This window comes from Aquarana catesbeiana, linkage group LG03 (assembly GCF_042186555.1).
Source record: "Aquarana catesbeiana isolate 2022-GZ linkage group LG03, ASM4218655v1, whole genome shotgun sequence".
NCBI lineage: Eukaryota > Metazoa > Chordata > Amphibia > Anura > Ranidae > Aquarana > Aquarana catesbeiana.
The window spans coordinates 113153562-113179139 of record NC_133326.1 but is presented as its reverse complement, the minus strand read 5'-3'; the positions used below and the strand labels follow the sequence as shown (position 1 = coordinate 113179139).

At 40.8% G+C, this 25578-nt stretch overlaps 1 protein-coding gene across 1 annotated transcript in view; it reads right to left on the bottom strand.

Moving 5' to 3' along the window:
* The window catches only part of LMAN1L (lectin, mannose binding 1 like), a 109208-nt gene extending 84667 nt beyond the window's left edge, over positions 1 to 24541 (bottom strand). The window contains exons 1-5 of the mRNA XM_073619014.1: positions 24382 to 24541; positions 22012 to 22166; positions 6334 to 6441; positions 1567 to 1628; positions 406 to 505 (exon numbers count right to left, since the gene is read on the bottom strand). Coding sequence (XP_073475115.1) covers positions 406 to 505; positions 1567 to 1628; positions 6334 to 6441; positions 22012 to 22166; positions 24382 to 24541 — 585 coding nt within the window. The remainder of the gene's footprint in view (positions 1 to 405; positions 506 to 1566; positions 1629 to 6333; positions 6442 to 22011; positions 22167 to 24381) is intronic.
* Between the last annotated feature and the right edge of the window lie 1037 nt (positions 24542 to 25578).

The window sequence follows — 25578 nt, the reverse complement described above, 5'->3', positions numbered from 1 at the left end:
AAAACTTTGAGTTGCCAAGAGAGACAGTCAAGATATCTTTAGGATTTAGAGAAGATCCCAAAATCCCTCCAGATATGTGTGCAAACCTGGTCACCAACTACAAGAAAAGTTTTACCTCTGTGCTTGCCAACAAGGGTTTCTCCACCAAGTACTAAGGCATGTTTTGCCTAGGGATCAAATACTTATTTTACTCACTGAACTGCAACTCAATTTATAACATTTTTATCATGTGTTTTTTCTAGATTTTTGGTTGATATTCTGTCTCTATCATTTAAAATACACCTATGATAAAAAATATAGAACCTTCATTTCTTTGTAAGTGGGCAAACTTACAAAATCTACAGGGGATCAAATAATTTTTTTCCTCACTCTATCGGTTATCGGTATGGTACTTAGGACTCTTACCTGCAATGTTTTTTTGTAGTATGTTATCTTTATTCTAAATGGGCGTATTGTGTTGCGAAAATGTTCAACGCAGGTTGCTAAAGCTTGACTCGAGCCATCACTGTTGTGGAAAAACAAACAAATACACATAAACAGTAAATTGTAAGAATGAACACTTATTTCAGAAATTGCAGACATTGGGAAGATGTAAATTTAGTGAAGGTGTTCATAGGAAATTAAGCTACAAATGTCATTCACAGAAAATTAACAGTTAAAACTGGACACAAATACTCGCTTAACCACTACAGCCCCAGAAGGATTTACCCCCTTAATGACCAGGCCATTTTTTTTGCGATACGGCAATGCGTCACTTTAACTGAGAATTGCGTGGACGTGCAACGCTGTACCCAAACAAAATCTATGTCCTTTTCTCCCACAAATAGAGCTTTCTTTTGGTAGTATTTGATCAGCTCTGCAGTTTTTATTTTTTGCGCTATAAACAAAAAGAGCGACAATTAAAAAAAAAACAACATTATTTTTTACTTTTTGCTATAATAAAGATCCCAAATATATATATATATATATATATATATATATATATATATATATATATATAAAAGAATTTCTTCATCAGTTTGTGCCGATATATATTCTTCTACATATTTTTTGTATATGCAAGTTTTCAAACCTATTGCCCAAGGATTTGATTAGTATGATTGCCTTTGCAAGTTTCACTTGTTATTGTTTGAATAAATGTTTATGAGTTACACTATGGGGCATATATGCTTTTTATTTTTCATCCTGCTGATGAACCAACCTTTACTGGATCACATTTGGCGCTTTGGAGCTTCCCTTCATAAGGAGATGTAACAAGTGCATTTGACCATACTATATGATGGTCCACAGGATCCGGTAAGAAGCTTTAATACTTGTTGTCACCTGGTGGTGGAAGCACTACGAATTGTGATTGCGGGGACACTGGCTGAGCAAGTGAATTCGTGGATGATTTGTTTCCTTTGGACTTTCTTGTTTCACATATATTTCTCCTTTTTAGCCCTGGTCTCTTATGGACACTTATTTATATATTTGGTGTGATTTCTTTATACACATTTTTTTTAACCTATTAAATCACCACCTAAGAGATATTACATTGTATAGCCATTTTATTAACACTGTACATACCGTAAATGATCATACTGAAGTTTTCCATTGTTCCCCACAATAACTATTGCTGGGTTATTTCCCTGGGCAAAAGAAAGCATTAAACTGGAGATTTGGTTAGCAGTTGTGGAAAAAAAGGAAAAGGAATGTATAATAATGCAAAAGATTGAAAGAATACAAGGCTTTACAAAGAGGGAGCAAATAAGTTCTTCTAAATTAAAGGAATAGTTCACCTTTCCCTCAGAACCATCTATGTATTACAGGATCCTCAGTACATTACATATCACTGCTCAGTTGGTAAAAAGGTGCTCCTTTTTCCATCCATATACTGTATGTAGGTCATGCATGGCCGTCAGCAAAAAAACCTCAATACTTGGGCCGAATATATGAAGCACACCCCCAGAGGCCGCTCTGGCTTGTCCAAACTGCACACATGCAATAACTATTGCACCTGCATGGAAATCACCTGGGATAAAAGTTACCCTGGTTAAACACAAGATATCCTTGATTATGATCAATGAAAAACTGACTAGTATTCGACAAGATAGACAAGCTAGGTTTGAAAAAGTGTGGAATCCCTGGATTGCTTATCTCCAGGCTCCCTGAAGGCTAGGCTATTTTGTGAGGGGAGGCCCGGAGTGATCCACCCTACTTGTCTCTTTTCTGATTCTTTTTTTTTTCTTTCTTTTTTTTTTTTTTATTTTACTATCGGTTCTGTTATACCATATGGAAAATTTTTGGTAGGATGCTGCCAGGGGACGGTAAAAGTCTCCCCAAATACATAATATTTTTGATTATTATGTTTTGTTGGTGTTTAATGGGTCAGGGCCACTGATAATATTGACCAACGCATCCTTGCTTTACCAATTTTATGATGACTACAATGGGAAAGATCCTGCGAGCCACACAAAACTTAGTAAAACACTACTCAGCTGCATGCGTTAAACATGTCTCATACGCGTGCAAATGACAAATGTAAAAAGGATTATGCTGCGCTAGAGTGTATTGGACATGCTACTAGATTATAGCATGATAGAACAACTGTGTCTAAATAAACGCATGTGGATGAGGGAAACAAAATACCTCTACAAGGTAAGCGGACCTAATAATAGATGGATGCTAATAAATATGAATACAAATATGAAATATGACAAATAAATATAAATGCATTAAAGTAATAAATGCAAATTCAAATGTGAAATATGACAAAAACGCATCAAAGTGCACAAGTACCAATAAGCATAACTGAATCACAGCATTACTAGAAAGTTCAATGAATATAAACGCATAAAGTGCAAATGTGCAAATAAACATACTTATCACAATATAAATATATATATGAGCATGTAAAAAGTGCTGAGTGCAAAAAACAATACAAAAAATAATTTGGTGTCACACAGTTCATGTGTAAAAAAGTCCTCAATGGAACCAAAAAATATAGTTCGCTATGAAGTCCTACAAAAGGTATAAAGGTGCCTAAACGTGATGTCCACTGGTGATACAATCAACTTGCTAGTAACTCTCAAAGTGCCACAGACCATGCAATGGTGCGATTCGGTGACCCCAAAGGTAATGCGCTCACCTCAGAGCGTGTGACCAAGTCGCTAGACAAAGTCAAACCACGCTTGTGAACCACCCCGGGTTCTAAGTAGATCATAGGATCCCAGGCTCCAATGCAGTAAAGAGTATATATAGATGGGAAGAAAAAACTACATAGTATAATACCGTTTCAAAATTTATTAAAAGATATAGATACTCTCCCCAAAAGGGGTACTCACAATATATAGGTGTGTCAGTGCACCGCTCTAAGCATGGCAAATAAGATATTTTTCGTGAGGGTATGGTGTGTGTCTCCTCAATAGGCAGCTCAGCTGTCTCTCGCTCCGTTCTGGCCCCTCCCCTACGCGTGTTCGTCACAGGGATCACTTGTCATCATCAGGGGGATGAAGACTATTTGGCCTCTTTCACACGGGCGGCTGTTCTGCCGCTGTTAAAATCATGTTTTGTAATTTTGAAATTCCAAGACTCCAGGCACAGTGATCACTTGCAGTTGTACATTGAGATTAGCTGCGTTTACATGCGGCTGCGTTGGAACATTCATGCCATTTCTAATGTGCTTCCTGTTTTTCTTACCTTGTTGCCGCTATCTGCAGGTGAAATGGTACACTGCGATTACCTGCAGTTATGTGCAGATAGCTACAATAAATCGGTCCTGGACGCAGTCAAATTTATTTTTTCTAACCACACCAAACCCCATGTAAAAAAACCATTGGTAAACCATTGGTAAATGTAGTGTGTGAATGGGGCCTTAGGAAAGCATTGTGTTAGTTTAGCTGCGGTAGATAACTTGATCTATCCGCAGAAAAAAGCTGAATTCTATCTGCCCGTGTGAAAGGGGCCTTTGAGCATAAACTTCTGTATGATGATTTAAAATTGTAATAAAAGCTACTGGAACAAACTGCACACATGCCCAATGTGCTCTTCTCTAGAGAGAAAGAGAACAAACACACAGTTTAAATGAGCCGGAGTGGCAGCTGAGGATGCACAACCAACGTCCAGCTCAAGCACCAAGGAGATTTGCTGATAGTACCATGCAAGGCCTACACATATGGGCAGGAAAAGGATCACCATTTTTACTGGCTTAGCAGCAAAAAGTAATGTGCTAGGGATCCTGGAATGCATACAGGGTTTTGTGGGAAAAGCGCAGGAAAGGTGAACTAACCCTTTAAGTATAAAATACAGTATATACACACCTTTTAAAGCTAATAATATAAAATACAGTATATACACACCTTTCAAAGCTAATATACCTAAAACTAGTTTCACAGTTACAGGTGGATAATATTAGACTGCTTTTTCAAATATCTGGAAATTACCACTGCAAAATGTGGATAGTTGAGTTCTTTGCCCTGTAACCCCTTCCACCCCAACATGAAATCTGATGGCTTTTATTGCAGGAGTGTTACTTGTGTGTATCTGCCGTGTTGTGTCCTCTGTAATATTACATGGATACAGTTTCCAGCAGGGAGAAGGAGAGCCTGTAAAAACTGCAATGAGTAGGGACCTGCAACTCCCACTACTGGAGTTTCCAAAGGGTATATGATGCAAGTGTAAAGTTTGCCAGACTGTCTAAAACTATTGTTTGTGGACTGAACCCCTACTTCCCATCATCCATTCAGCAGTAGATGTGTCTGGTACAAAAGGACTAGCATAGCAGCAGAATGCACCAGTCCTACACATAGTATTTCCTAAGACCCAAAGCTAAAGAAAGAGAAAAAAAAAGAAAAAATGTCTGGCTCTCTTCCAACAGGAAGAATAAAAATACCAAAGGAGGAAGATGATAACATGAGCGGGGAAGTGACTCCTAGATGTTAAAGTGTAACAGCCACCTATAAATTAAAATTCTTTAGTAACTGGCATATACCAATAATAAGGTAAACTTCAATGAGTTGTAATACAAGTGTCAGCTTGTTGAATACTTAATCTGGAGGCTGTGAGCCACTTCTAATCAATGGTTAACTAACTGCAGGCTGTGCGAGGCTGCCTCCCTTGTCAGGTTGGAAACCTAGAGGCTGTGAACAAAACAAGAAAAAGAGAGGGGGACGCCAAGCTGAACATAGTGTAGTAACTAGATTTATTGTAAATATAAAAGCCAATGAAAGTTGCACTTACAAACATAAATGAAGATGAGCATGTTTCTCAGATCAGTGTGCAGTCCGATCCCTCGGCCCCTGAGGTAAGAGGGGGGTTTTTGCGTCCGAAATGTGTTTCCCGACAGCCCTTGCAATGACAGATGTTCTGGCAGTTTTTCATTAGTCTCTCTCTATGGTTGCTCCTTCCAGTTCCACAGTGGCTTCCCACAGCGGCCCTGGATGTAGAGTGCCCGAAGGCGCTGCGATCTGGTCTCCCACCCCCACCAATGCCCGGACTGCACACAGATGAGAGACATGCTCATTTTCATTTATGTTTGTGAGTGCAACTTTTATTGGCTTTATTATTTACAATAAATCTAGTTGCTACACTATGGTTGGCTTGACGTCCATTTTTGTTTTTCTGGTTCTGTTTCCTAGGACCCAGTAAGACACATAATAAAAATCTATTGAATGGGGCTCCAGGATATAAAGGAAAACCTGTGCTGAGAGATATACAAAGGCTAACACTGCTATACTCCTCCAGAAAACGAGTTGCCTTGCTGTTGTGTTGACCGTATGCCTTTAATATTTCTTGAGCCTCTGATTTGGTTAATTGGTGTCTCAGAAATTGCTGAAGCCAAAGACTGCTAGGCTACTTCTGATAGTATTTTCAAAGGTACAGAAATGGTGCCCTATGTATTTTCCCCAATACATCATTCCTGTAGGCGTTATATAAATGCTCTAATAATCAATTCATATCACCTATAGCCAGTCAAGACCTTCCTTTATTCTGTCCCTTTACATTTAAAATATGTGTCCAATCATTAGGAAGCACCACATGTTGTGTAATCTTATCTCTATCACACCCTGCTAATAAACAGGCCTACTATGAAAAGGGATTTTAGAAGTTCCAAGTGACCACTTTTCTCACCCTCCCCACTCCATAGAAGTAATTTCTAAGCCTCGCTGAGCTTGCAAGTTAGTAAGGTGCTCATCCGTGGCCCTTACTAAAGTATGCCCCGAGGACCCACAATACACAACAATGTGAAAGGTAATTTATTATCACGCACATACGTCATACATGCTATAGCATACCATGCACAAATGCCTTGTTACCTGTTTTAAAGGAAATCGTACTGTAAATTATTGGTCTTACCATAAAATCATGATCAAACGTGTCAAAAATAATCCCCAGTCCATCCCAGAGATCAGTAGAGCCATACACTGGACCCAAGTCTCCTGGTTTCCTGGTATACCACAGAGCCTATAATTGAACATAATATTGCCAGTCAGCAGTAGAGAATGATTACAAAGAAAAAATTGTGCACTTGCATTAGATATTTAAATATATATTACTACATGATTATCATAAGTAGATAAACAAATAAATAAAAAATAAATAAAATAAAAAACACCATCAAAGTTAATTGTGAGTGATTTAGAAAGTCGCTATGCTACAGAGCAAACAGCGACATGTAAGTCAAATACTAATATTGACCATTGCGTACATATAAACCAACAATAAAGTTATAAACTGGTGTGCAAAAAAGAAAAAACAAAAAAACAAAGGTTATTCCATCCAAGTGCAAAGTCACAAAGTTCAAAATTGCATCCTGAGTCGCAGGAAAAATGCATATCCAAAGTTCATGAATTGCATTCCTTAGTGTGTATAAATATATATATATATATAAATAAAAAACACCATCAAAGTTAATTGTGAGTGAATTAGAAAGTCGCTGTGCTACAGAGCAAACAGCGACATGTAAGTCAAATACTAATATGGACCATTGCATACATATAAACCAACAATAAAGTTATAAACTGGTGTGCAAAAAAGAAAAAACAAAGGTTATTCCACCCAAGTGCAAAGTCATAAGTGAAAAAGTTCAAAATTGCATCCTGAGTCGCAGGAAAAACGCATATCCAAAGTTCATGAATTGTATTCCTTAGTGTGTATAAAGGAATAAGGGGACGTGAAGGGACCTCCAACCACCAGTGGGTCCGAAGGTTGATAATAGATGTATCCTTACCAGACACGTTGGACCTCCTTTATAGCAAGGTCTTAGAAGCATGCAGTTTTAGCCCTCTGCAGGGACAGTAGATGTCAGCTCACCACTCAGCTGGAAATGGTTCCGACACTTCCGCATTGATGTAAACACTCCCTCGTTTGGACTCGTAGGTAAAGAAGGGGAGAAAGAAAAAACTCCAATGGTATAGTATGTAAAAAAAGGGGAATTTTATTTCCTCAGACAACTAGGCATCTTTAAAACATCCAAAACATAAAAGCCGGCAAAATATAAAAACAACAGAGACGCCCGTGCTAGGTTACATGGGGCTCTATGGCGATCTGGCGTACACTGCGTAGCCACGCCCTACATGTTTCGTGATAGGTCACGTCTTCAAAGGGGCACGGGCGACGCAGTGAACCATCCCCATTTATAGTACTTCCTTACATTCAAGCCTCGTTTTCATCTGAGTTTCAATTACAATCTGAGCATGTGCAAAGTATACCAAGCCTCGATATGGCTCCCGTTATAATGCTTCCTCTCTATTCAAGCCTCGTTTTCGTCCAAAGAACGAATTACGATCTGAGCATGTGCAAAGGATACCAAGCCTCGACATAGCTCGCATTATGAAACGCAAACCAGGAAGCTTGTTCCTGAATGTCATTAGCACACTTTATATGGCCAAAATTTTGTTCTCATCTCAAACTAATATATGTCATCTATTATAGGTCTAAGCAATTAGTTATTTTTGGGTCAAATCGTCCCATTTTACATACTGTAGGACACTACTCCTACAGTAATAGACATTTAGCAACAAAAAAAAAAGGGGGAAAATTTTGAAAAGGACGAAAAATTAATTAAGAAAAAAAAAAAAAAACTGCTAAATCTAAACAATATTGCTTGTTCTTTCCTCAGACCACAACTACTGTATTATTGAAAAAAAATCTCTATATTTGGGGGTTACATTACTAAGAATCGTCATACATTAGTCCTATATTTATGTGTATTACTACATTCAAAGGGCAGCCATATCTCAACATGGTATCCCCCTATATTTTTTACAAAACCAACAATATAACCACCCCTAGAAAAAGAGGGAGAGGGAGGGAGAGGGAGGGAGAGGGGGAGAGGGAGGGAGAGGGGGAGAGGGAGGGAGAGGGGGGGAGGGGGGGAGGTTTACAAATTATTCTCCCAAGTGTCGAAATCAATGCATCCACACACAACATCGTCTAAGCATTGTCAATAAACGCATTAATCTCGACATCTACATTGAGCCCAAAGGGTTTTAAACATTTCATTTTATATATCCACTCCATTTCGAGCTTGGATATAGCTCGTTTTTTCGGACCACCCCTCCATGGTGTCTTGAGTCTATCTATGGCTATGAATTTTGTACCCCTAGGATCTCGCCCATGTACATCCAAATAATGTTTGGATACTGGGTGGCCTATAAACCCTCTTCGGATATTTCCAATGTGCTCGTTCAATCTGACCTGAAGGGGTCGTACTGTACGGCCCACGTATTGTAATCCGCATGGACAGATTAAGAGGTATACTACGTGGGTGGTGGAACAGGTAATAAAGGATTTAATCGAAAAAATCCTCGAAGTGCTGGTAGAATGGAACTGTTTCACTTTACGATCTTTGATGTCATTAATAGTACAAACAGCACAGTTTTTACATTTATAATACCCAACCAAGTTCTGAAAGAACATGGGTTTCCTGATGGGAGGGTCGCAGACACCGGGAGCTATCACTGATCTGATAGAAGGTACTCCTCTGAAAATTACACAAGGTTTCTCAGGAAGTAGAGGGCCTAATACACTGTCATTTTTTATAATATGCCAGTGCTTATACATCAATTTCCTAACCAAGGAATATTGATGAGAGTAGCCTGTTATAAAGGGACAAATGGACTCTTTCCTTTCAGGAATTTCCACCCTACTCTTATCTCTAAGGAGTGACTCTCTATCAACCAACTCCACCTCTCTCATTTTTTCCTCAAGGAAAGGAAATTCATATCCTTTTTCCAAAAACCTCTCAGTAAGTATCTGGTGTATTTGTGAATATCGATATACTGCCATCTTGGATAAGGGTTTAAAATTCGCACCCCCCAAGCCACTTAAATTTCAAACATATATCGATATTCACAAATACACCAGAAAGTTAAATATCAAAAGGTATCTATTATCTAATCCTACTGGTACCCAAAGCCAATATCTCACTAATATTAGGCACTCAGGCCTTGCAAACGCATCATTATTTAATCCCCCAGGTGGTCTGCCAGCTTCAATTAGGGTATTTCGAGATGTTCTTTTAAGGGACCTTGACCATTTAAAAATCAAAAATAATAGAATGACCAAGGACCTTGAACAGGGGTTGGACCAACTTTGCAAACGCAAAGACCTTGTCATTAGGCCAGCTGACAAGGGAGGGGGTATTGTAGTACTGAATAAAAGTGATTATTTACAGGAGTTGGACAGGTTAGTGGGAGATTACACCACTTATACTCTCCTTAAATCCGACCCCGTATAAAGTACAGGAAGGAATTAGAGGGAATTGTTGATTCCGGGTTTCAATCAGGTATTATCAACAAAAAAGAGAAACAATTTCTGATACCAGTATCCTCACGGATACCTATCATATATTACTTGCCGAAAATCCACAAGAACCCTATACACCCGCCTGGCCATCCAATTATTAGTGGAATAAATTCCATCACCTCAAGAGTTGGCAAGTATATTGATGGGTTTCTCCAACCCTTGGTTAGATCATTACCCGCTTACATTAGGGACAGTAAACATACCATTAATCTTTTAAGAGATTGTGGATACAGGAAGGGACATTGGCTGGTAACTGCCGATGTCACGTCCCTGTATACCACGATCCCCCATAAATGGGGTATATCCTCAGTAAAATACTTTCTATACAAGGACCCCTCACTCCCAAGGAGACAAAAGCGGTTTATAATGGAATTTCTTGAATATGCCACCACGCACAACTTTTTTTGGCATAAGAATCAATACTTCCTTCAAACAAAGGGAGTTGCCATGGGGGTGAAGTTCGCCCCCAGCCTGGCTAATTTATTCATGGGGAAATGGGAGGAGGACGTCATCTATGCCCAGAGGAGATCGGAGTTAGTCCTGTGGGCAAGGTACATAGATGACGTCCTCCTCCTGTGGAACGGTACCCATGAATCTCTCTGTGAGTTTACGGAAAATCTAAATAGGAACGACAGGGGGATTGAATTTAAGTATGAGGCCAGTTTAAAATCTGTGAACTTCCTAGATCTTGTAATTAAGGAAGAGGGAGACTCTTTGCATACCTCTACTTATTTCAAGACCACAGACCGCAATTCATTTATCCCCAGAGACAGTTGCCACCATAAAGCGTGGCTTGATTCAGTCCCTAAAAGTCAATACTTACGTATTAGACATAATTGTTCTACCATCAATGACTTTAGAGTACAATCTAAGATACTTACTGAGAGGTTTTTGGAAAAAGGATATGAATTTCCTTTCCTTGAGGAAAAAATGAGAGAGGTGGAGTTGGTTGATAGAGAGTCACTCCTTAGAGATAAGAGTAGGGTGGAAATTCCTGAAAGGAAAGAGTCCATTTGTCCCTTTATAACAGGATACTCTCATCAATATTCCTTGGTTAGGAAATTGATGTATAAGCACTGGCATATTATAAAAAATGACAGTGTATTAGGCCCTCTACTTCCTGAGAAACCTCGTGTAATTTTCAGAGGAGTACCTTCTATCAGATCAGTGATAGCTCCCGGTGTCTGCGACCCTCCCATCAGGAAACCCATGTTCTTTCAGAACTTGGTTGGGTATTATAAATGTAAAAACTGTGCTGTTTGTACTATTAATGACATCAAAGATCGTAAAGTGAAACAGTTCCATTCTACCAGCACTTCGAGGATTTTTTTCGATTAAATCCTTTATTACCTGTTCCACCACCCACGTAGTATACCTCTTAATCTGTCCATGCGGATTACAATACGTGGGCCGTGCAGTACGACCCCTTCAGGTCAGATTGAACGAGCACATTGGAAATATCCGAAGAGGGTTTATAGGCCACCCAGTATCCAAACATTATTTGGATGTACATGGGCGAGATCCTAGGGGTACAAAATTCATAGCCATAGATAGACTCAAGACACCATGGAGGGGTGGTCCGAAAAAACGAGCTATATCCAAGCTCGAATTGGAGTGGATATATAAAATGAAATGTTTAAAACCCTTTGGGCTCAATGTAGATGTCGAGATTAATGCGTTTATTGACAATGCTTAGACGATGTTGTGTGTGGACGCATTGATTTCGACACTTGGGAGAATAATTTGTAAACCTCCCCCCCTCTCCCTCCCTCTCCCTCTTTTTCTAGGGGTGGTTATATTGTCGGTTTTGTAAAAAATATAGGGGGATACCATGTCGAGATATGGCTGCCCTTTGAATGTAGTAATACACATAAATATAGGACTAATGTATGACGATTCTTAGTAATGTAACCCCCAAATATAGAGATTTTTTTCAATAATACAGTAGTTGTGGTCTGAGGAAATAACAAGCAATATTGTTTAGATTTAGCAGTTTTTTTTTTTTTTCTTAATTAATTTTTCGTCCTTTTCAAAATTTTCCCCTTTTTTGTTGTTGCTAAATGTCTATTACTGTAGGAGTAGTGTCTTACAGTATGTAAAATGGGACGATTTGACCCAAAAATAACTAATTGCTTAGACCTATAATAGATGGCATATATTAGTTTGAGATGAGAACAAAATTTTGGCCATATAAAGTGTGCTAATGACATTCAGGAACAAGCTTCCTGGTTTGCGTTTCATAATGCGAGCTACGTCGAGGCTTGGTATCCTTTGCACATGCTCAGATCGTAATTCATTCTTTGGACGAAAACGAGGCTAGAATAGAGAGGAAGCATTATAACGGGAGCCATATCGAGGCTTGGTATCCTTTGCACATGCTCAGATTGTAATTGAAACTCAGATGAAAACGAGGCTTGAATGTAAGGAAGTACTATAAATGGCGATGGTTCACTGCGTCGCCCGTGCCCCTTTAAAGACGTGACCTATCACGAAACATGTAGGGCGTGGCTACGCAGTGTACGCCAGATCGCCATAGAGCCCCATGTAACCTAGCACGGGCGTCTCTGTTGTTTTTATATTTTGCCGGCTTTTATGTTTTTATGTTTTGGATGTTTTAAAGATGCCTAGTTGTCTGAGGAAATAAAATTCCCCTTTTTTTACATACTATACCATTGGAGTTTTTTCTTTCTCCCCTTCTTTACCTACGAGTCCAAACGAGGGATTGTTTACATCAATGCGGAAGTGTCGGAACCATCTCCAGCTGTGTGGTGAGCTGACATCTACTGTCCCTGCAGAGGGCTAAAACTGCATGCTTCTAAGACCTTGCTATAAAGGAGGTCCAACGTGTCTGGTAAGGATACATCTATTATCAACCTTCGGATCCACTGGTGGTTGGAGGTCCCTTCAGGTCCCCTTATTCCTTTATACACACTAAGGAATACAATTCATGAACTTTGGATGTGCGTTTTTCCTGCGACTCAGGATGCAATTTTGAACTTTGTGACTTTGCACTTGGGTGGAATAACCTTTGTTTTTTTGTTTTTTCTTTTTTGCACACCAGTTTATAACTTTATTGTTGGTTTATATGTATGCAATGGTCAATATTAGTATTTGACTTACATGTCGCTGTTTGCTCTGTAGCATAGCGACTTTCTAAATCACTCACAATTAACTTTGATGGTGTTTTTTATTTTATTTATTTCTTATTTATTTGTTTATCTACTTATGATAATCATGTAGTAATATATATTTAAATATCTAATGCAAGCGCACAATTTTTTCTTTGTATGTAATTTTTCACCTCATTGATATTTGTGGTTTTGTTGCAGCTGCAGTTATATAAATTTTTTGCTTGATAGCGCAGGTTTTCTCTTTCTTTTTTTATCCAGTGGAGAATGATTGCCTCCTCTGGATTACATTAAACACTTCTAGCAGTGGGCAGTACAAAACAATTTTCTCTGCTCACTTTATAATGGAAGCCATTTGGCAGCATTAAACTGGTGACCGCATAATAAGATTTTTATAACAGCTTACCTGTAAAATCCTTTTCTTGGAGTACATCACGTGACACAGAGCACCATAGTAATAACTATATGGGTTATAGGCCACCTTGTGAATGGACACTGGTATAACCAAAAAGGAAACAGGAAGTCTCCCTTCCTATATAACCCCTCCCAGACAGGGAGTACCTCAGTTTTTGTAGCAAAGCAATATATACATATCCCAATAAGAGGGGAGGGACCTCTGTGTCCCGTGATGTACTCCAAGAAAAGGATTTTACAGGTAAGCTGTTATAAAAATCCTATTTTCTTCATATCATACATCACGGGACACAGAGCACCATAGAAATAACTATATGGGATGTCCCAAAGCAATGCCACCTGAGAGGAGGGAGACACAAAGCAAATAGCTGCTGCCAGACGTGAGGACCTAAACTGCTGCCTACAGCACACTGCGCCCAAAGGCGGTGTCCTCCTGCCATCTTACATCCATTTGATAAAATCTTGTGACTATATGTACTGACGACCAAGTAGCGGCCTTGCAAATCTGAGCCACAGAGGCTTGGCTTTAATCTTAAAAGGGAGGAACCCTTCTTTTCAGGCCATAAGCCTGACTAATAACCTGATGAATCCACTTAGCAACAGTAGATTTCGATGCTGCCTGACCCTTTCTAGGGCGTTCCGGCAACACAAACAAAAAAATCAGTTTTCCGTATCTGAGCAGTCGCTTTCAGATAGGCTTTAATTGCTCTCCCTACATCGGGAGAATGTAATAATTTTTCCTCTGCAGAACGAGGTTCTGGGAAAAAGGAAGGTAAGGAAACATCTTGATTCAGATGAAAACCAGACACTACCTTTGGCAAAAAGGTTGGGTGCGGACGCAGCACAACCTTATCCTTGTGAATGATTAAGTATGGCTCTTTACAGGAGAAAGCAGCCAATTCTGATACTCTTCTTGCAGAGGTTATCGCAACTAGGAATACCAATTTCCTTGTCAAAAGGATCAAAGGAATAATCGTATAGGTTCAAAGGGTTGTCTTTGCAACACCGTCAAAACCAGATTCAAATCCCATGGGCACAAGGGTATTCTTACTGGCGGAGTTATCCGAGTTACCCCTTGTATGAATGCCCTGACTAAAGAGTGCGAAGCAAGCGGCCTTTGGAAAAACACTGCCAAGGCCGAAATTTGACCCTTGATTGTACTCAAGGCCAGCTTCATTTCTACTCCTAATTGTAGAAAGGCCAGAATTCTTCCTATGACATACGTACGAGGATGCCAACCGTTGGTTTCACACCAAGAGATGTAGGCCTTCCAGACCCTGTAATAAATGGTCCTGGAGGCCAGTATTCTGGCATTAATCAGGGTGGTTACTACTGAACCTGAAAGCCCCCGATTTTTTAGAATGTAGGCTTCAATAGCCACACCGTTAAATTTAGCGTTTGTAAGGCAGGATGGAATACCGGGCCCTGCGACAGCAGGTCCGGACGAGTTGAAAGAGTCAAAGACTCCCCTACTGCCATTCTCACGATCCCTGTATACCAGGGTCTTCTGGACCATGCCGGGGCCACTAGGATTACTGGCTTCCCTTCCCTGATCCTGTGAAGCCGCCGTGGTAGCAGCTGAACTGGAGGGAATGCATAAATCACTGAAAACTGATTCCACGGGATTACTAACGCATCTACTCCGAGTGCAAGTGGATCCCTTGTTCTTGCCACAAAGTTGTCCAACTTCTTGTTGAACCTGGACGCCAATAGATCTACGTCCGGCGTACCCAATCTTTGGCATATGGCTAAAAAGACATCGGGGTGTAGAGACCATTATCCCGGCAACAACTGTTGACGGCTCAGAAAATCTGCCTGCCAGTTTTCCACTCCTGAAGATAAACTGCAGATAGGCAAGGAACAGGTTTCTCTGCCCAAGACAGAATATGGTCCACCTCCCCTTTGGGCAGTGTGGCTTCTGGTGCCCCCTTGGTGATTGATATAAGCCACTGCTGTGGCATTGTCGGATTGTATACTGACAGGAGCATTCCGCAACCTGGACATCCAGGCTATTAGAGCCAGGCATACTACCCGAAGCTCTAGGATATTGATGGGCAAGGTCTTCTCGGACTCTGACCACTTCCCTTGAACAGTGGTCTCTTCTAGACCTGCTCCCCAGCCCCATAGGCTGGCATTCGTTGTTACTACTTTCCAGGAAACTGGAATGAAGGATTTCCCCTTCTGTAAATTCCTGGTTTCAACCACCAGTTGAGACTCTGGCGTACCTTTGGAGCCAGATTCATTGGATAATCCAAGACTTGGATCAGTTTGTTCCAAGCAGACAGTGTTGCTGTGTTGCAACAGTCGTGAATGAAACTGGGCATAGGGAACTGCTTTGAAGGAAGCTACCATCTTCCCTAGTAGTCTCATGCAAAGGCGAATGGAAGGACTCTTCTTTGCCTTGACTGCCTGAACCAGCTCTCTTAGAGCTTTAACTTTTGCCTGAGGCAAGAACACCCTTTCCTGGGTTGTGTCTATGACCAGGCCCAAATACTGCAGCCTTCTTACCAGCTATAAGGATGATTATCTATATTGATAATCCAACCCAGGTGTCTCAGATAACTGACTGTTCTGGACACCCCTTGATTTAACCCTGCTATTGACTGATCTACCAGTAGCAGGTCATCTAGGTATGCTATTACAGCTATACCCTGGCCCCTTAGTCTTGCTGGTACTGGGGCTAACAATTTTGTAAACAGTCAGGGAGCGATGGCTAATCCGAAAGGCAAGGTCACAAACTGAAAGTGGCGATGCTCTACCACAAACCGCAGAAACTTCTGGTGAGCGGCAAATATTGGCACATGTAGATACGCATCCTTGATATCTATGGATGCTAGAAACTCTCCTCCCCATAGGGTGTAAACAACTGACCGAATCAACTCCATTCGAAAGGAGCGGATGTTTAGGAAGTGATTCAGATTCCTGAGATCTAGAATGGGTCTGACACCCCCCATTTGGTTTTGGTACCATAAAGAGATTTGAATAAAACCCCCATGTCCCTCTCTTCTGAGGGAGCCTCTATTATCACTCCTCAACACAGTAATCGCTCCAGTGCCAGAAATAAGGACTTTTTCTTTACAGGGTCCTTGGGAACGTTTGATTTTTGAAAACGCAATGGTGGAAACTCTTGGAACTCTAGTTTGTAGCCTAGGGCTACTACAGAGAGGACCCACTTGTCTTGGATTTCCTCTTGCCAAGTTTCTGAAAACCACCGCAGTCTTCACCCCACTCGATCGTTCGGGGACGCCCCCTTCACAAGGAAGCCTTGGGATTCTGTTTGGTGGACTTCTGACCCCAGGGCTTTTTGTAGCCCTGTGTCTGGTTATGAGGCTTACCCTTTGCCCCTGACAGTGGAGGCCGCCAATACTGCCTGGAGGCTGTTGCCCCAGGCATAGGAGGGGAAGTCTTGAAAGAAGGCCGTCTATTCTTTTTCTTAACCGGCAGAAGGGTACTCTTACCCCCAGAAATCTTTTGGATATACTTATCCAAATCTTCCCCAAACAACCTTTCTCCATGAAAGGGAAACCCAGGCAAGAGCTTCTTGCATGGTAACTCGGCTGACCAATTTTTAAGCCTCAGAGTCCTGCGCATATGTATCAGCATAAGCGCAAGGCAATACGCCTGGTGGATTTAATCCTTGATAGCGTCCACTGCAAAGTATAGGGCCCTAGGTAGCTCAGCTAAACTTTGGGCCTCATCAGCTTGAGCAGGAACTTTAATAACCTGCTTGAGTTCATCCCGAAGGGCTTGACAGATGCCTATTGCTGCTACTGCAGGCTGTACCACTGCACCGGCTACAGCAAATGAGGCTTTTAGTAGAGATTCCAACTTTTCATCAGCTGGATCTCTAAATACTTGTACATTGTCCACTGGACAAGTTAAACTCCTGTTCACAGAGGAGATAGCAGCATCCACTGCTGGCAAATCCCATCTCTTTGAAAACTTTTTCTCCATAGGGTAAAGAAATTAAAATTTCTTAGGGGGAGAAAACTGCTTATCTGGGTGATCCCAATCAGCATAAATCAGTTGCTCCAGTAACGGGTGCATAGGGAAAGCATGAGAACCCGTTGGGGGCTTTAGCGAACCCAAAGAGGAGAAGGAAACCTAATCCACCTCTGCAGGAGGCAACTTATATGCAGAGCGGACCAAGTCCATAAGGGATTGAATTAGCAATTTCTGATATTGCAAAGTTAAGAAAGGTTCTTCAGATGCTGAATCCTCAGAAGAGGAGTCACCTGAACCTCCTTCCCTCAAAAGGTACCCCACTATCATCTGCCCATTGTTGTTCCAAAACGGGAAGGTCAAGGGCAGGAGAAGGGGACCTGCCAGGTTTTCTCACCTCCTGGGAGGATGATGCAAACAAATCGTCTATTTTTCCCTCCAAACCAGCCAGAGCCAAAGCTAAATCGTCCTTAGTGACAAATGCAGAAGCTGACGTGTTGGGGTAGCCACCATGCCTGTGAGACAAGATGGCTCAGATTTGCCAGATGCTCCAGGTCCTTCAAGGAAGGATGGAACTGCAGGCATGCGACTAGGAGCCTCAGGCTCTGACCACAGCGACTTTGCACTCCCCCCGATGAATTACCCCTCCTACGGGTAGACATAGTCCTAAGCACAAAAAAAGCAGAGGTACTAAACAAAATGCATCTACTGCCAAGCTTTAGTCTAGCAATTTACATAATATGCTGCTATAAATGCTCAGTCTAAATGCTAAGTAAAGGTGCCCCTTAGAAATGCCTGTATCCACAAACCCATACAGCTTACATGCCCTCTGTGTCCCTCCGTCAGCCAACCAGACACTCCCAGAGTGTAAAGTTTTTAAGCAGTGAGCCTTGTGCCTGTGCCGTGTCTTTTGTGCACGCCGGTCCACGTGCACACCGGCAACGTTTAAGCCACACACCCCAGCAGACGTAGGCTCCGCCTTTTTTCTTAAAGGATCCCTTTGCCATGCTCTGCGCGGAGATAGCCGGCCCTGTAGTCAGGGTGGATCGAGGGGGGGTGCGGGGTCTTCAGCAGGGGGGAACCTGACCTCTTTGATGGTGGATGGTCCCCCCAAACCCCTACTGATGGCTGACAGAGCAGGAGAAATAGCAATGCTGCCGCAGGAAGCCGTTGCTGACACTTGAGCACATCACAGGGGAAGCATGGAAAGCTGAAAGCCAGGTATGTAGCTATTACACCCTCTAGTGGCAAAACACAGGCAAGGCATCGCATACTCACACCAGAAAGATCAATGAATTATATATATATATATATATATATATATATATATATATATATATATACACACACACACACACATTCCCTGTCTTTCTGACTTACCTGATCCCATCGCAGGACTCCTGGAACTTATCACAGACAGATCCAGCCTTCACACATCACGGCGGGCCGTGTCAGGCCAGACCTTCAAGGACTGAGGTCCCCTTTCACGGGTCCACTCCCTTGGACTTGTACAGCACCCTGCCAGAAAACTCTTTGGCTGTATTAACATGACCAAGGTTCCCAGGCCCCAGGGTCCAGCTCTCAAAAGAGAAGCATTACAGGCAAAAACCTTGTTTCTTCTTGCACAAGGCCTGGGTACCATCCATTTGGCTTTCAAGCTCTTAAGATGGATCCATTTGCACAGCCCCTAGATCCAGTCAGGGATTACTTAGCGGAGCTCTCTTAGCACTTCATCAACCGTGACCAACACCTTAGACACTGGCGAAAAAACTGAGGTACTCTCTGTATGGGGGGGGGGGGGGTTATATAGGGAGGGGGACTTCCTGTTACCTTTTTGGTTATACCAGTGGCCTATAACCCATATAGTTTTTACTATGGTGCTCTGTGTCCCGTGATGCACGATAAAGAAAAAGGGATCTAGAACGCACATCATATATGAACAAAGGCAAGTTGTTAGACTTGCTGAAGGTTGAACACACTTGATACTGGCCATAGAATTTTCTTAAGCAATTTTCTTCAACTCTGCATAGCTCCCAACTGTCCCTGATTTGGAGGCACTGTCCCTGATTCTGAACAAAGTCCCTCTTTCCTCATTATTTGTCCCTCATGCTGGTCTGATCTATATACTGTAGTTGTATATAAAATGCACTTAATATCTTTCAAAAAGCGTTTCCCAAAGCTAAGCCTTTTGTCCAAATTTGAAATTGCGGCATTTGTAAATTTCAAAAGCCAGTATAAAGGAATAGTAGTGGTAAAAAAAAAGCACTTGTGGGTTTAACTAATAATTTTTTTTTGTATAATTCTCCTTTAAGGAAGGCGTGGCAGGGGTGTGTGTCCTATGCCTACATACTTTTGCTAATAGGTGTCCCTCGTTCCCATCTCAAAAAGTTGGGAGGTATGTGCTTAGGTTATATAGTAGTGTTTTGATTTAATTGTTGTACTACCCAGTGCTTTTTTCTTTTTTTATTATGGCAAAGCTTCTCAGATACAAGCCAAGTTGTCGCAACAAATCTACCAAACTTATCAGGGATACAGTAAGACAACACATAATCGGCATATACCAGACAGGAAACAGACAAGACCAAGCTGACTGCTTGTACAGCCGTGGCCAAAAGTTTTGAGAATGACACAAATATTCATTTTCGCAAAGTCTGCTGCTTCAGTGTTTTTAGATTGTTTCGTCAGACGTTACTATGGTATACTGAAGTATAATTACAAGCATTTCATAAGTGTCAAAGGCTTTTATTGACAATTACTTTAAGTTTATGCAAAGAGTGTATATTTTCAGTGTTGCCCCTTCTTTTTCAAGAGCTCTGCAATTCGCCCTGACATGCTGTCAGTCAACTTCTGGGCCACATTCTGACTCATGGCAGCCCATTCTTGCATAATCAATGCTTGTAGTTTGTCAGAATGCATGAGGTTTTTTGTTCACTTGCCTCTAGAGGATTTTCAAGTTCTCAATGGGATTAAGGTCTGGGGAGTTTACTGACCATGGTCCCAAAATTTTGATGTTTTGTTCTCCAAGCCCTTGCCTTATGGCAAGGTGCTCCATCAAGCTGAAAAAGCCATTGTTTCTCACCAAACTGTTCTTGGATGGTAGGGAGAAGTTTGGGAGTGGAGAAGTTCTCTCCACTCCAAAATCACCAGTGCTCCACCACATGTGGTAATAGAGATACACCAGATCCCCTCGGTTATAAAGACCAATACAGCAGAGGGGATCTGGTGAGTGTATCTCTATTACCACACGTGGTGGAGTACTGGCGATTTGGGAGTGGAGAGAATTTTTCACCAATATCACACAGCATAAAGTGTACCGAGTAAACACAAAGACTATACAGGACAATTTTTGTGACATTCTTGGACTTTTATTTTTCACCCTTTTATGCATATATAATTTTTTATGGATTTTTTTTGGATAAATACAAGCTTTGTTAAATTGTGGTGATGAGCACCATATGGCACTTATTTGTTTAAACACTGCAAAAAGATTGTAGAGTATAAGTCACAGATAATTATGTACCAATTTATATATATTTTCTTACACTGGTTTTAACCTTTAGCCCCCGTTCACACCTATGCGAATTAGACGCAGCTTACACCGCATCCAATTCACGAGACATTTTAAAATACATTCATGTGAATGTATCTGGTTCACATATGTGCGTTGCATTCGCACTGCACATTGCACAAAAAACGTTTGCGTTTTCTGGGCATTGCGGTGCGAATTACAAGCCATTATCTTCTATGGGAACGCATCTGTTTCGCAGATGCATTCCGTTCTGAACTTGAATTCTCTCCTTTCTCCTCACTACACCTCCCCCCTCTCCCTGCTCACTGATCCGCAGCTAAAAGGCAGAGGAACCTCTGAACAACTGATTTTTATCTTCGCAGTGAAACCTGAGCTTCAATTCGCACCGCACATGTGTGAACCCGGGCTAAAGCCTAAACAGGTACAGCGTCTTACATGATAATACCTATGGATGGTGAATAAAGTAACTCATAACTTCCAAAAAGTCTACCGATTTTCATATTTACAACAACCAAAGCTAGGTCACCCAGTACTTTTAAGGTAGTGTGGAACAGAAACAGTCAAATTGAGAAAATGTTTGCTGTTGGGTGGTGTATTTTTATATTACTTATACAAATCTGGAAAACAAATACAAGACATTTTAGAAATAGAGCGAATAGGACTTGATGTTTTAATTACTATGGTAAGTCAGCACTATTGATGCTGTTATTGTTGTGGTGATAATTGGGAGGGTTGACACGACATAACAGTCATCATTCTTTTGCATTTCATTGATAGACCTACAGGTCCAGCAGAATAGTGCTGGTCGGCGTTAGGGGCTTAGACACTCCTAGTTTCATATCAAGGGAAAATAATTGCTGAGGGTCAAAGCTAGATGAAGGAGTTGGACATTAGCAGAGGTTAAAGCCATGCCAGATATTCTAAATAAAACAAATGGCAAGTTGGCACTCTTGATGTTGGGACTGGTAAAATAAGGCACGGTAGGTATGCATTGGGTCATCAGGTGGGCACATTGACCTAATTGATATTTCGTTGATAAGCCCACTATCTCTACATATACTTTTGTAATACCATTCATTCTTTTTTTTCCTTCAAACGTTTCATGTAGAGGATGTTCTTTACTATGGTATAATGTAAATAATGAAAAAATAAATAAAAACATCTGGTTGGGTACAGTGGGCATATGTTGATTTATGAGCTCCATGATCTCACCATTCCTTCTGCTCCTTTGACCCCTTGTCCTGAGATCCTAATGGACATCTCCACTTCCCAGTGGGGAAGAGAAAAACTGCTTCTGGTCCATACTGATCCCTTGTGATTCTTTAGCGATGGAACGAGGCGAATTTCATCTGGACCAGGAATTGCATCTGTAACCATGAGTATATGCAGTTGATCAAACAAATACAGCACTACACAAGCAACTGAAATTCAGGCTTATTAAAGGAATCACTCAGTGTTGACTTATGATTAAGCGAGGATACAGCGTGAAACGCTTTGACTTTTTTTTAAATTAATTTTGCTGTATCCTGTTGTTTTTTTATGCTACAATAAAGATGGACTTCATTTGGAATGCAGCTGCCTGGATTTTGGTGCTTACGAGGTAAAGACTGCTACTTTAACAGAAAATAAAGTTAGCAAATATATCACTGAACTGGGGCACTGTAATGATTTAAACCTGCTGATCTGGTCTTCAAAAAGGTCCTTAAAGCAAATGGGGTTATGTGTTGTTGTGGGCTGGGTGCTTCTGGGGTGTGTCGGTGTGCTCTTTTCTTCCTTGGGTTCACTTCCTCAGCTCCTGGGCTAGACTCGCTTTGCAGATCCTGACTTGCAATACTACTTATGTAGAACAAGTTTATACGCAAGTATTTCAGGGAGATACACATCTCGTTTCCCCTTGTCCCTACCTTTTTTCTTACCATCTGGGCAAAACATTAGATCCTATTCAGTACTTTTTTTCAGATATGCTATGCGTTTGCTCCTGATGAGTGGCAACTGGCAACGAAATGCATCGAGCCTATTAAATGTCATCATGTTCAAGACTTATCTTGACTTCAACTGTGAATCATCTGTATCATATAACCCATTTTTATTCATACCCAAACAAACATTTGGCTTTTTTATACCAGTTACTTTCATGGGGAACTATGTGATTGCAGATGCGTGCATGTATACATATATGAATTCTTCTTTTTTGTATGTCATTGTTTTGTATATAGATTTAAATACTCATGTTCAATCATGTTTCACATGTTATGAGGTATGCTTTGTTTTTTTGCCAATTAGATTATCTACATAATTTCTCCTACCACAGATCTTGTGCCTCACTCAAAGTCCCAAAAAAAAACTTTTTCATTGTGGGCTGCGAAAGGGCATTCAGGTCAACTCTACTTTTGGGTTAAAAAAATGAAATATTTCAGTGGTCCAGTCGGTGTAAATAAAAAAAATGCCATGCAGTCATCCCTGGAGTGTATGCATGTAGGTGGAAAGTGGCTGCAAAGAGGCTGCATTAAATTAGGAGCACTGAGATGCAACAAAGGATGAAAAACAGTATTTTATATCACAAACACTGATTGCTAAATAAAAATAAAAGTCAATTGAGGATTACATTTATTAATGTAGTAAAATGTATTAATGACCTCACCTTCTGAAAATGCTAGTTTCCTGGCTATCATGCTGATCTAATAGCTTCAGTAGGAGTTCTGACTTCACTTGTTGCATGCTTGCTTCAGGTCAGCCTCTCAGAATGTACTGAAGTCAAAGGACTTTTGCCAGGCAACCAGCATTTTCAGTGGATGTTATGCAATTGAAACCTCTTTGTTTCCCTTAGCACAGGAAACCTTTACCTAAACAATTATGCATGTAACCACTGTCTATTTATATTTCTGAAAAAATGCAGTTAAGGAGCCCCTCAGTTGCTGCAGATTTACTTTGTATTTGTGACTCAGAATGCATTGAAACCAGGGGTTTAGTATGACCACCAAGCAACCAGCATTTCAGTCATCTAAAAGCCTAAAACATATTTTTATGAAAAGAGAAAGGCTTACTGCTGCCAGGTATGCAATAAAACCAGGGCAGTCTTAACCAAACACTACAGACCTATTGCTAAAAATGATTAAAGGTAATAACTAATAGCAGCCAAGGAGAAGCTCAGAGCAGGATAACAAATGAAAACTGACTTCTAGTAATTTGACATGAGGTACTGCGCAACCATTCTCTGCAATGTTGTATAATGTATATATATAAGTCAATCACATATAGGAAAACATATGCAAGATGACAATAAAATGTGTGCAGCAATCAGTCTTTGAAATGTATTAAAATGACATAGATGAAAATAACATAAAAGTTTGAGAGCTGCTGTGCTGTGGAATCTATCATATAGTCAATTAAACTAACAAAACGATAGAATATGTTTTAGGCAGCCTCCTAAAGCTGTGTTTTTCTTGCATCCATGTAATAAATAAATAAAAAAAAACAAATGGCATCCATCTGAAACATAAAAGTATTAAAAAGCTTAATCTTTACAGGAAGTTAGAAAAGAGCAGCATTTCTGTTTCTTAAGTTATCATAGAATGAAATTACCTCCAAGTCTTTCCCAGAAAGGTAAAGTTCCATCAGGAAGGGTGATATGCGGACCTTTGAAACTGTATTTATATTCAAACTTTCGATGTGCGGGAAGATCCTCTGTGAGGACATAGCAAATCAAGCCAGAAAGAAGCAATATTAAACTAGTAAGAGCCATATTCAGGTCAGAGGAAAGGTTCAGTAATGGGAAGAGTCACAATGGACTGGCAGAAAGTCATGGAGGAGGGTGAAAGTTGTAGCAGACCAGGCACCTGCTGATTGGCCCAGCAGACCAGTTAACAGGAGGGCTACAGCTGTACGTTCCCATACTATATGACAGACTTAACAGCATTCATTTACACTGCAACTGGAAATGCAAACTAATGGCCATGAGCAAGTAACACTGTTTTCATAGAATGCTAAAATTTGCTCCTTGTTCTTGTTTGAGTGAACCTGTGCCCAGACCATGCACACTAAAGCATTTAAAGTGTAATTCAAGACAAAACCCAAGCTGAAATCTACTCCCACCTCCATTCCATGCCTATTCTGTTTACCCTGTTGAAGGAAAGATACCTATACTTACATATTCTGATGTTGCTCCGGCTCAGTCACATGATCTCTCCAGCAGTGGCTTCTGTGTAGAGGAGAGAGCAGCGACAACAGCTAAAGAGCCTTGGCAATGACATCACCCATAGGCTTACTATGGGGTAGCCATTGTTGGGTGGCCCTCCTCTACACTAAAGCTGGCACTGGGACCCGATCATGTGACCGGACCGAATCAACTTCAGAATAGGTGAATATAGGCATCTTTCCTTTTACAAGGTAGATAGAATAGTCTTAGAAAGGGGGTGGGAGTAGATTTTAGGTTAGTTAAGTTTTGACTGGAATTACACCTTTAAATATTAACAAGTAGTAAAAGCACTTTAAAAACAAGCTTTCATTCATCTCTGTATCTAAAATAATTGTGAAGAATTTTATTTTCAAAATTTCACAACACAGGTAAAGATAATTTAGGCCCCTTTCAGACGGGCATCATCCACTCAGTTACATTTTTGCTAAGAAAAAGCAGTCTCCAGTCAACAGTTTCTGTCTGGCAGCAAGTAGGAAAAACACGAGTTTTGACTTTGCTATGATTTCACTTTTTGGCTAGCGACTCAAAGTACGGAGGACAGAGGTTCGGGATGGCAGCCAGAGAGCTTTCATTCTAAAGCCGTA